Below are 13,150 nucleotides of genomic sequence, written 5' to 3'. Positions count from 1 at the left end.
GCCAGGGTGGGGCTGGTGTCCAGGTGCAGGAAGTCTCACCAGCTGGAGCAGCGCCAGCAGCCGGAGCAGAGCTGGTGGTCGGGGGGTCAGGAGGGGAGCCCCAGGAGAGCCTGGAAGCCTGACCTCCCCAGTCCGGGAAAGTCCTTTGTTTGGGACAGCTCAGGTCCTGCGGATGCTGGACCAGGGAGGTCCAACTGTATTCTCAAGGCATTGTTCAAACATGAATTCATTTAGCTTCCTAATACTCTGCCGGGTACATAAATGGGGGGGAAAATGAAAGAACGTCATGTGAATTTGTTGTAATATGTAATGCTCCTTAGCTTTGAGCTAGTGCAGTCCTCACATTAATTACTATCATTGGAAATTCTTGTGTATTACGCCGTTATTGTTTGTCATTTATGTCATTACTGAGAGCTGCACATGCACCAGTGAGCAGGATATGTCTATAAATTACTTTGTAGATATTTTTGCAGATATTTCTGTACCATTTGTTAATTTATGCTGTTCTGATTTTTTTGAAATTCTGCATTGCATTTCAACACAGTGACCAACAAATTTTAAAAAAATGTTCATACTTACTGAAATGTCTCCCTAAATGTATGCCCACAATGGAGGTAACAAAATCTCCCGCTTTTGTTATTTCACAGGCATTGATCCTAGTGAACAACAAAATAAGCAAGATCAGCCCTGCTGCCTTTGCTCCACTCAAGAAACTGGAGAGACTTTACCTCTCCAAGAATAACTTGAAGGAACTTCCAGAAAACATGCCCAAAAGCCTCCAGGAGCTACGTGCCCATGAGAATGAGATCACCAAGTTGAGGAAAGTTGTCTTTAATGGACTGAATAATATGATTGTCGTAGGTATGAATCATAAGAGATTTTTGCTAAAGTAACTTGATGCGATATATATGTTCTAGATAGTGTTCTTATCTTATCTTTTACATGGGTAAGCTAAGAAATGTCTTGATAGTCGACAGCAAATTGCAAAATTATCCATGATTCTATGAAGTAAAAATGCTGTGGTGTTTAATATGTCTAAATATAAACTACCATGCAGTTCACAAACATGTTTTGTTTGCAGAACTGGGCACCAACCCACTCAAGAGCTCAGGGGTTGAAAATGGAGCCTTTCAAGGGATGAAGAAACTCTCCTATATCCGTATTTCGGATACCAACATTACTAATATCCCTAAAGGTAAGACTAGATTTAGGTAGATAGGCAGAATGTGAAATGCATTGATCAGTAAGACTTCAAGGCCATGGTCAAATTCCATTGGAAATCAATCAGAGCCTTTGGGGTAAAGTCTAGGCACTTTCACATCTTCATTGGGCTGGTTAGTATAAGGGTTGTATCATTTGATATTCCATTAACAGAGCTCTGCATGAGATTCAGTTACAAACGTAAACCAGTTTATTTGTGTTTTCTTCCACCTGAGAGAAAAGGGGAGGAAGATTTGTATAGGCCTGATTCTGATTGAAATTACACTGGTGTAAATCAGAAGTAACCCCTTTGAACTCAATGGGAGTTAGTCCAGTGTACAACTAATATAGATTGTAGGAGAATCAGGCCCTGTGAGTGAGTGTGATCTTCATGGTCAAAGAAGCATTCATCTGCAAAAATGGAAAAATTTGCAATATTTTGAATAATTCATTGTATATTAAAATAAAATATCTCTAGTGTAGCCTGTACAAAAAGGATTCATAAATATAAAAAATGACTCCAAACTACAGGAAATGATAGCTGCTATGTTAACATTTTGTCTAGTATGTGGTTGTAAAAATGCACATAATTTCATAAAGTTAATATCAGAAGTTTTTTATTTAGTATTATTCTCCCCCTCAATTCTGTTATGGCCATTCTTTTGTATATACTGCCTAAAAGAGTCAAAATATTGGGTCCTGGGGTTTTGGTGAGGGGTTTTTTTTTTGGTGGGGGGAGGTGTAATAAATTGGATTTGCATACTAAGATTCACATTCAAATATGCTTTCCACCAGGGGTGGGGAAATTTTTTGGCCCAAGGGCCACAACTAGAGTACTGAAATTTTATGGAGGGGTCATGAATGCTCACATTTGGTGTTGGTGTACAAGAGGGGGTGAGGGATCCAGATGAGGTACGGACTCTAGGGCAGGGCCTGAAATGAGTTCACATTGTAGGAGGATGCTTAGAGCTGGAGCAGAGGGCTAGTGTATGGGGGGCTGGGCTGGTGCCAAAGGGTTTGGCGGGAAAGAAGGTAATCAGGGCTGAGGCAGGGGATTGGTGCATGGGGAATTTCAGGGGCACACAGATGTGCTCTGGGCTGGGGCAGGAAGCTGGGGGCTCAGGTGTCTCAGGGGTACAGGATCCAGGATATGCTTACCTCCTCAAGCAGCTCCCTGAAGTAGTGGCATGTTCCCCTTCTGGCCAGCTCCTATGTGGAGGTGTGGCCAGGAAGCTCTATGCTCTGCTTTCCCACCTCCACAGGCATAATGCCTGCAGCTCCCATTGGCTGTGGTTTACAGCCAATGGGAACTACAGAGGCAGTGCTTGGGGCACACGGCAGCACACAGAGTCTTCTGGTTATCCCTATGCATAGGAAACAGAGGGGGAACTTGCTGCCATTTCTGAGAGCCATGCGGAACCATAACATATGTAGAACAGGGCAAATGCCAGACCCTGTTCCCCAGCAGGAGCTCAAGGGCTGGATTAAAATGGCCAATGGGCTGGATGTGGACCACTGGCTATAGTTTGCCCACCCCTACTTGAAATAAAAGTAAAAAATAACCCCAGTGTTTTTCATTTTAATTCATTCTTTTTCCACTATTGCTAACTATCAAAGATATCTGGGTCCTAATTTAACACATGCACACACAAGTGTGTGAAGGCAGCAATTCAGCTCTGGGAAGAGTCCCATTTAAGCAGTTTTGAAGATTTATATTAGATTTAGCTGGTGAATACTGCCCCTCAGCACAGGGTTACTTTTCACACAAAAGCTGTGTCTAGACTGCATCCCTCCGTCAACAAAGAGATGTAGATTAGGAACATCAAAATTGCTAATGAAGCAGGAATTTAAATATCCTATGCTTCATTAGCATAAACATGGCTGCAGCTTTTTTCCAAAATAGAGCTTTTTCGAAAAAACCCCGGCAGTCTAGACAGGATCTGTCGAAAATAAACCCTTTTTTGACAGATCCTGTATTCCTAAAAAAATGAGGTTTACAGTATCTATCAAAAAAGGGTTTATTTTTAACAGATCTATGTCTAGACTGCTGTTTTTTATGTGTGTTTTTTTTAAAAAAGCTCCGTTTTGAAAAAAAGCGGTGGCCATGTTTATGCTAATGAAGTGCGGGATATTTAAATCCCTGCTTCATTAGCAATTTTGACGTACTTGATTTGCATCCCTCTGTCGACAAAGGGATGCAGTCTAGATGTAGCCAACGTGAATTGCTATTTTCCAATTCTCTCTTTTCATATTTTCTCCATTGTGAAAGTTCTTTAATATTTAAAACAGATACTTTTCAAAGTGCAAGTTGAAGGATTCTTTACTCTTGTCTGATGACATATCTATACACCAATTAATGGACCTGATCTCAGTTATGCTAATGCCCTAATATGCCACTATAGCAATATAAAGGAGACATAATAGAACTGAGGTATAGATTTTTATGTTTGTGTTCTACTTAAAACTTTTTGGGGACATCTTCTATTTCAGGTCTTCCTCCATCTCTTAAGGAGCTTCATCTTGACGGGAACAAGATCACCAAAGTGGATTCTGAAAGTCTAACTGGACTCCCCAACTTGGCTAAGTAATAAAGTTTTCATAGAACTTACACACAATAGCTGCAATACACACAAGAGGAAGAAATGACTCTATAGTTAAGAAGGTGATAATTTTTTAGTTTGAGTTGTGCCAAACCATTTAGCAACAAAAATTAGAGTTTTTTTATAGGGTACACAATGTCCATTAAAGGAGTGAGATTTCTAAAGCACACTACTATGTATTGTAGTGTCATAGGGGTAGCCATTTTAGTCTGTAACTAAAAAAACATAAAAAACAACGGTCCTATAGCACCTTAGCAACTAAACAAAAAAATATAGATAGTATCATGAGCTTTCATAAACACAACCCACTTCTTCAGATGACAAATGTGGAACAAGAGGCACAGAGCTTCAAATAAAAAGCAAGAAAAGAAGGAAGAGGAAGAGGGGGCAAAAAGCTGTTAATTAAAATGTCTGTGCTAAATGAGGCTAATAGAGTGGGCTGTAAGTGCCCAATATGTAGCTTTTGATGTCATGTGGGTGGACCTACCACAAGCATAGTCCGCTTTGCGGAAGCAGCACTTGTCTGTGGGGGTCTGAGCTCTCCATGGACAGAGGCTGCTCCGCATCCCATGGAGCATCCTCTGTCTGTGGGGAGCTTGGACCCCTCACAGACAAGGGCTGCTGCCACCCCGCACTACTACCTCTATAACAGAAGCAGCAGCACAAGGCAGCAGGCAGCAGATCTGCACCAGGAGCTAGTTTTTAAACAGAGGCAGCAGTGTGGGGTGGCAGGGGCTCTCCAGGAGTGGGGCCGGAAGCACATTGGCTGCTGGCCCCACTCCTGGGGACTATTGAATAGCCATGTAACCACTAAAATTTCATGCGGTTATATGACTATTCAATTACACAATAGCTAGCATCCCTAATATCTATGGGTATTTCTACACTGCAGCATTATTTTGAAATAGCTTATTTTGAAATAACGCGTCTAGACACAAAATGCTTTTCAAAATAGTGTTTTGCTATTTTGAAATAGCACATCCACACTGATAGGACACTGAATCACATTTAAGGCTGGCCAGAACCAGTTCTGGCAGGGCATCAGGTCAGGAGTTAGCCTCAGGCAGCAGCCACACAAGATATCTGAGACCGTGTTTAAAGGGACCCCCTGGACAGCCAGTTCTAAGGTTTCCCTGCTTGCTTGCCTACCTTTCTGAGGGACAGCAAAGCATTTTTTTCTCTGTCTGCTCTGGTTGCCCTCACTCAGAACACCACAGCACTCTGCAGCATGGAGCCAGAGCTGCCCCTGGGCACTCTGGTGCTTCTCTAGGACGTGTTGCTGCGAGCCTGGCAGCATGTTTTGCAGGCAGTAACAGTCTCCCTGATGTGCCCCACTGGGGGCATGTGCCTCATTCCTCCCTCACGTCTTTCCACTTACTCCTCCCCCTTCCTGCTGTACACTAAAAGATACATGTGTTCATTACAACAAAGCCTTTTTATTGAACAAAACTGGAGTGGTGGGGGGGAATGAAACTGAGGTGAGACTGTGGAAAGAAGGTGGGAGAAGGGAGGAGGAAAGATGGGAGGGGGAGGGGGAAACCTGGGAGGGGGGAGCTGGCAGGGGGAGGTAAGGGAAGGAAAGGGAGGAGAAGATCAGGGCTCAGGGTTGGGGGTCTCGCTGGCCCAACTGTCTCCCAGCACCATGAGTGCGGGGGCCTCAGCATCCCTGGGGGTGTGGGGAGGGTGGGGAGAAAGAAGCAGGAGGGGGAGAAGGAGTGAGAGGAGGAGCAGTAGCTGGGGAAGCAGCAGGGGCTGGAGCAGCAGGAGGCAGCAAGCTCTGCCCTAGGGTCGATGACCACCTGGGGGGCATGGACTGTCCTGCCCCCCAGGATGCGGTCCATGGCATCAAAATAGGGGCAAGGGTCTGGGTCTGCCCTTGGTTGGGAGCTGCCCCCTGTGGCCCTGGCATATGCCTGCCGTAGCTTCTTTATTTTCATGCGAACCGGCTCCTGGGTTTGCATGTGGCCTTTGGTAGCCATGCTGGCATCCATCAGCCTGTAGACAGTTGCACTCCTCCATTTAGTGTGGAGATCATGGACATTGGCAGTATCCCCCCCACTGGACCAGACATGTGCCCATCTTTTCTGGGCTCTAGCAGGCTCCTGGGAGCTGGCAGACTGGTCCTGGGGAGCAGTGGAGGGCTGGCTGGAACTGGCTGCCTGGCTCATGCTGGGGCCACTGGGTCAGGTACAGTGACTGCTGACTCTGGGCTGACAGGCTTGGCGCTGACATCGGCACTGTGGCCAGAGTCTACCCCTTTAAGGGCTCCGGGGAGAGAGGGAGGGAGAGGAGTTTTCTTGGTTGTGCCTAGAGTGGCCACCAGGGAACCCTGGGAAGGGCTGCAGGCCCCCTATTTTAAAATAAGCGTCTACACGGCACATATTTCGAAATAGCAATTTCAAAATTGGTGCTATTCCTCATGGAACGAGGTTTACCAATTTTGAAATAAGCCCTCCGCTATTTCGATTTAATTTCAAAAGAGCAGTTTGGCTGTGTAGATGCTGGTAAAATTATTTCGAAATAACTTTGCTGTGTAGACATACCCTATGTTAGGACACATTGGTTGGGCATTGTTATCATGATGACTCTTCGTAGTTCTACTGTTTACTCTGTGGGGAATCCTTGACTACTAGGAGGACAGTAATATTTTCTGGTAGTTTACTTTTAAGTCTCCCGAAACACAATTCACACGAAGCTAAAGCAAACACAACTAACTGGACAATGATTCTGTAGATAGTATATTGTATGGAATTCCACAGGGTAGTACATGTGTTAGGCACATGACTGTACTCAGGGTGATCTTCTATTGCATACAATGGAAACTGTATCTCAACCTACATGCTGATTTTCAGATTCATGCTGTTTGTGTGGCCCATATGACAGCAACGTGGGAGAGGACCAACAGAGCCATTAGAGACTGAAGGAACTGAATACATACTTTTGAATTACAACATAAATATTCATTTCTATTATTATAGATTATTTCTCTTTAAGTGTTCACAAGTTGTTCAGTGATGGGACAAATAAAGCTAAAACATCTATAAAAAAAATTAAAATATAAAAAGCTATTATATTAAGAATTACTTCCCAACTTTCTCCCCTTCTATCCCTACAGAAAAAAAAGAAAGATGAATATTGTACTGTTCTAACACTCTAAAACTATTGTATGTCACATTTTCCATCTCTGTCAATATAAAAAATAAAAGCCAAGTCTGTTGTTCCCACAGAATTCTCTTTATCTTGCACATGTCTGCTTAGATACATGTATTTGTGTCCAAATTATGTTTAGATACATGTTCACTAAGATTTTGTAGATTTTTTTTGCCAGAAAGACCATATTTCTGACACATCCCCAAACATCCTGTATGATACACATTGCCAGAGATTTCCAAACAATTCCACTACGTTATTTGCAACTCAGGCCAAGCTAATTACATGAAATGAAATCCTGAAGTTGTTACTTAGTTCTTATAAACTGCAGTCATTGGGAATTTTGTTTAGGTAAAAACTTAAGTGACGTTCTTAGGATCTGAAACATACCAAGTTTCTAGTAAAGGTAAGGGATATTTTGAACCATAATAAGGTTGACTCTTATAGGAGCAATGTTACTGTCAAATCACTTATTTAGAGCTTAATCCAAAGCCCAGTGGGAAACGTCAGTGAGTTTTGGATCAGACTTTTTTTTTAGTTTTGTAAATATAGCAGTTCTGTTTGTTTAAATATAGTGAGTTGTGCTAAATGTTATCATTACTCTTTCTTTGCACGTTTATTGTATTATTAAGATACTCTGCACACGGGTTTCTATTCTTGACTTGCATTCATTCTGGGAACTTTTTAATGGCTTTTAAAACCTAATTGGATGTTTTTAGTTGTATAGTTACATGTTAGGTCCTGAATCTGGCTTTTGTAACTGGTATAAACTGTACAGCATACCACAGAAGATTGCTTTGAACCCACCATTCTCTAGTAGTCTTTGTCTATAGTTAGTTGTACTATTGTTAGAGGTTTTGATTGCATCCATGCAGTTCTTGGGCTATTTCTCTAAGAAAACATACAATGAAAATTCTTCCCTGAAAATTAAAAAACAATGCTTTAGGGCAAAGAAGAAAGCAGACTCCTCCCTACTAGATATATCACAGCAGATTATTTTACAAGATTGCATTCCTTCTGAAAAACAAACTCTTTTAACTTGGATTACCAGATCGTCTAGAGATGAAAACTCATGAATTTTAGTGATTTCATACCTAACAGGCAAGATTTTCCAAGCTGAACCCATAAATTGCACTAATAAATCCAGAATGGGCATATTATTAAAAGAAAGGATATTTATGTGGTTATAGCCCTTTGCTGTAACTCAGGAGATCTGGGTTCATTTTCCAGCTCTGCCCTAATTCCTTGTGTTTTGCTGAGCAGGTCATTAAATCATCTTGTGCCTTAGTTCCCCAACTGTAAAATGGAGATAAATACATCTTATCTCCAAGAAATGCCATCAGGATGAACAGATTCATGTTTGTGAGACACTGGTAGCACTTTAAAGACTAACAAAACATGTAGATGGTATCATGAGCTTTCATGGGCACAGCCCACTTCTTCAGATGACCATCATCTGTGCTCACAAAAGCTCATGATACCATCTATATGTTTTGTTAGTCTATAAAGTGCTACCAGATCATTTGTTGTTTTTTAAGTTTATCCTGTATAGACTAACTTGGCTACCCCTTGAAGCTTCAGAAATACTAGATGAAGTGGAACCAAATTGAATTACACAGTGATATTTCTGATATTTCAAATTATGGAAATTTCTGCTCATCCAAACATACTGTGGCTTTGTGATTCTGTAACCTATTAACATCCTGTCCCATTGTATGATAGATGTGAAAAGCCATCTACTTTGTGAAGAACTGACATAGCAATCACCTGTGAGAAGTAGTTATTTTGCTAATGTTTACCCATGTTATTCCTCCTTGCAGATTGGGTCTCAGTTACAACAGTATCAGTGCTGTTGATAATGGCTCTCTTTCCAATATACCTCATCTGAAAGAACTCCACTTGGATAACAATGAACTTGTCAAAGTACCTGGTGGCCTGGCTGAGCACAAATACATCCAGGTAAAGTATATCTTATGGACTCAGATGGGTAATAATTAAAAGGGACTGAGAAACAGTGCAGTACTATTGATCTTTAAACAATATGCAGTACTGGCCATCCTCTTTTTCATTTGTGCCCCCCAACTGTGACTTGAAGCAAGCCTCATATCCAATGTTTGGCAGTAATTGACTACATATTTGCTGAAATGCAAAAGAAAACGAGTAGTCCTGTGGCACCTTAGACATTAACAAAAATATATATAGTATCATAAGCTTTTGTGGGCAAAATCCACTGCTTCAGATGAGCTTGAGTGGAGAAAAAAAGGGGGACTATCAGAATTTATAACAGAAAAAGAAGGGAGAGAAAAATAATCTTCTTGTCATGTAAAAGGAAGTATTTCATCTAAAGGACTGACTTTTCAATTATGGTTCTAAGTATATGGAGATGGAGGTATCTAGTCTTTTAAGTGTGAAGGTCCATAGACCTGTAAATGTGTATGCAATGGGGATAATACATTTGATAAATTTATCATGCACACTTTGCTGTTCTTTGCACATTATCTCTTCAAGACTTCATTTCAGATTAAAAACTTTTCAGCAGCTTTAGACAGTCATATTTTTTCCAAACTATTCCAGAAACGTTTGCCTTGGCCTTCCACAAAATTACTACTTCCTGAAGACAAGAACAATTCATATTCAGTTCCACAGTCAAATTTAAACTCAGACGTCTTCTAAGCCCGAAGGTCTAGAAATAGGAATTGAAATCCTGGCTGCACTGATGTCAATGACAAAACCACTGACATCAGTGATGCCAGTATTATACCTAGAAAACATCAAAGAAAAAGAAAAGGAAAAATTCCCTAAATGGGAACCTGTACTTGCATGTACCTCTGCAAAACTGGAGATAGCAAACTTTAAAAATGTGACATTCCTAGCCAGAAGTCATTCTTAAAGGGTTTATAGCTCTTTCTGAAGGCATTATACTTGGAAAGAAACAAAAACTTGTCCCTTTTGTAAATATAGCACTTTAAAGCATTTCTAAAATAGTTTTTTCCCCTATAAAGTATTTCCATTTTCTGAATATGTGATCATGTAACATAGTAGAGAGGTTTCACAGTACTTACATGGGATTACTTAGATAATAATTGCTTTGCCACTCAAAAAATAACTCAATTCTTAAAATAATATTAGTAAAAATACAGATACCAAAATTAACACCCTGATGTATTTTGTCCCTTCCTAACCAGATGAGTTATCATTCTGAACCTCAGCTATGTGTGTCTTTACAAGAGAAAAATATAATCAATCTTGACTAATGCCTATAACAGCTGTCATAAATAATAGAATTGTATACTGCAAACTTTGGTGGAAAATAGTGCATATGCTACAGTCAGCATTAAAATCTTTACAGTTGTTCTTGGCAAGTAGTTACAATTATTACAATATCAATGACATTTCCTATGTTGAAGCAAAAGACCAAATAGTAAACAATCTATGTTCACTTAACACACACACACACACACACACACACACTGTTTGCAACTGTCCACTTCTATAACAAATATGTTGTTCAAGAAAATTATTATTATTGAAAAACGTCTGCAATCAATAATGATTATATCATAGTATAATAGCTTTGCTTTAAGTTTTTGGCTTATATCTCATATTTAGCAAGACACTTAAGCACAAGCCTAACTTTAAGCACATGAGCAGTCCCAAATATTTAAGCATGTGCTTAAGTATTTTTGTAATTGGGCCCTCATATTAGAAGCAACACAGCTTTGTTTGACCACTCTTCAAATGTTATTAGCGGGGATCCTACAAATCTATTTGCAATGGGAAAACATGGAAAAATGCATGTAATTTGCACTTTTATAGAGACTTTTTAGTGTTCGCATTTTTGTGAAAAAATAAATAAATGTATATTGTAGAACCCCATTAACCCCAGGCTCCATTATGTAGCCCTTCATATTAACTGAACTGGGGCTGTCAAGATAAGCCAGCGTGGTTCAGACCATAAGCCCTGTGCTTTGGGGCTGAAGCTATCCATATTATCTGAATTTTTTATTATCTGTCCTGGCCCTGGCTCTAATTTGTTCAGATAAACAGGATTGTACTGTATCAACAAAACATTGTGCTCAATATAGTTTGTATCTAGAGAAACTAAGGTTCAGCTTTTCATTTTATTATGTTTTTAGCAGAGAATTTGGGAGCTTTTTCATCACAGAAAACTATGATGGCTGGTTATTAGCCATGGTAAAATTCAGTTGCATTCTTAGTAGTACAGAAAAATGTATCAAATGAGAATGTATTTGGAAGAGCTGGTAGATTGCTATGCTGTGATGTTGTTTACTGACTTTATAAAATATCCAGATTGTTTATGCACTTTGTCATATTAGTCTGATTTCTCACTTATACAATTATATGTATTTCAGGTAGTCTACCTTCATAACAATAAAATTGCTTCTGTTGGCCCCAGCGACTTTTGCCCTCCTGGATACAACACCAAAAAGGCTTCCTATTCAGGTGTGAGTCTTTTTAGCAACCCTGTACAATACTGGGAGATCCAGCCATCTACTTTCCGATGTGTCTATGAACGTTCGGCAATACAGCTTGGTAATTACAAATAAATCCATAGAGATGGGGCTCGGTTGTATTTCAGCTACAAATACCTGTTGTCATAAGCCTGTTTAAAATTTGTTAACAATTAAAGCCAAATTCTGAAAATTTCACTGAGTGGATATCACCAATTGATGTAAAATAAGTGATCTTTATAAGTGTATAAGACAAAACACACCAGCTGTACCCTATTCTGACTTATTTCAGCCTTCATTGTGCCAGAATGCTTTCTGTGGTATCTTTCAGCTAGCTGAACAATGCAGTATTCACATTCCATTGTATATGAGATTTGGGGTAAATATTTGTCGAAGTTTTTGATATTAAAAACAAATGATAATGATTGAGGGTTGTTTGGGATTTTTGTTTTTTTGTTTTGTTTTTATAGCCACTCATGGAAATTGGTAGAGAAAAAAGAGATGAGACTATTTTTTATTCTTGGGCACAGTTAGCCCCTTTAAAACTTAAATCAAGCCCTGGAGGTTTAAAAATATTTGCTATAACATGTTTTAAGTCTAATTCTGAATGTATCTATTTAGCAAAGACAATATAAATGTTTGCTAATGTCATTATTTTGGTAAAAAAAAATAAAACAAACTCATTGTATACATATTTCCTTTTCCTTAAGTGTTTACAAATCAACCTGAGCAATTTTAGTCAAGGTTAGCAAATAACAATTTTGTTGGCCTAAAAAATAAATAATTTGCAGTACAAGACATTTGTCATATATTCCTGTTCTTCACGATTTTTGGATCATGATGACTAACAATGTCTGGGGTGAATCCAGCACACCTTAATTTCATGAGCAGTTTTCACTGGGCCTATTTGTGAGAGTGAGGTAATTATGATTTAACCTTCTATATTAATCCATTTATAGATTTAAAAGCTAAAAACTTCAACATTCTTCACTGAATTTGTATTGTACACTAGTAGACTCTCTTCACTGTTTTCAGATTTTAACTTTTTTTTTTTTAAAGTCAAGTAGAGATATGCAGCCTGCCTGTCTGAAAAAAAGGGAATTCTGAATTCATGGGATTTGGAATATCAACTAACTCATACTTCTGGAAAGGAGATTAAATGACTGGCCAGAACTCGGACATCATTCTTGGAAATACATTCTTCCTTTAAGAGTGATTTGAAAGTAATCCAGTTAGAGCGGGAGGGTGGTAGTCATGGCAAAGGAAGGCTGCACATTTCTGCTTCCATTGTCTACAAAGTTTTATTTTATACTCATTCCAATGGTCATGTTAAAAGAACCTTCCAAGGCCACTTAATTCTGCAAAAGTCAATCTTTTTCAATTTGTAAAACTTGTATGGCTTTTGTATTAAAGAATGCTGTAATACAGGCAAACACCCAATTCCTCGTCTTTATTATGTAGGTTATGTAATCAAAATAGAGACAAATTTTCAGAATTATAATCCTGGATGAATCCAGAACAATAAAAAAACCTTCTCTCCTCAGTGACAGCAAAAATGAGCACAAATTGTATGAAATGACTCTTATTCACCAAAGAAATTAGAAAACAAACAAACAAAAATGTTTTTCTACACAACGGTCTTCTATAAATGTATTTTCCTGAAAAAGAAAATGTTCTTTTTGTAGCTGTCACTACTGTAGCTAACAAAAATGACAAGAACCCATATAA

General features: G+C 39.3%; 1 protein-coding gene across 1 annotated transcript in view; it reads left to right on the top strand.

Annotated features, from left to right (window-relative positions):
• The window catches only part of DCN (decorin), a 48,420-nt gene extending 35,565 nt beyond the window's left edge, over nt 1-12,855 (top strand). Inside the window, exons 4-8 of the mRNA XM_006131071.3 lie at nt 648-861; nt 1,082-1,195; nt 3,691-3,784; nt 8,771-8,909; nt 11,324-12,855. Of these exons, the coding sequence (XP_006131133.1) occupies nt 648-861; nt 1,082-1,195; nt 3,691-3,784; nt 8,771-8,909; nt 11,324-11,518 (756 nt within the window). The 3' untranslated portion in view covers nt 11,519-12,855. The remainder of the gene's footprint in view (nt 1-647; nt 862-1,081; nt 1,196-3,690; nt 3,785-8,770; nt 8,910-11,323) is intronic.
• Nucleotides 12,856-13,150: the final 295 nt, after the last annotated feature.

Source organism: Pelodiscus sinensis, chromosome 1 (assembly GCF_049634645.1).
Source record: "Pelodiscus sinensis isolate JC-2024 chromosome 1, ASM4963464v1, whole genome shotgun sequence".
In the NCBI taxonomy this organism is placed as follows: Eukaryota; Metazoa; Chordata; order Testudines; family Trionychidae; genus Pelodiscus; species Pelodiscus sinensis.
Note: the sequence above shows the minus strand (reverse complement) of the source record. Positions and strands in the feature narration are given on the sequence as shown.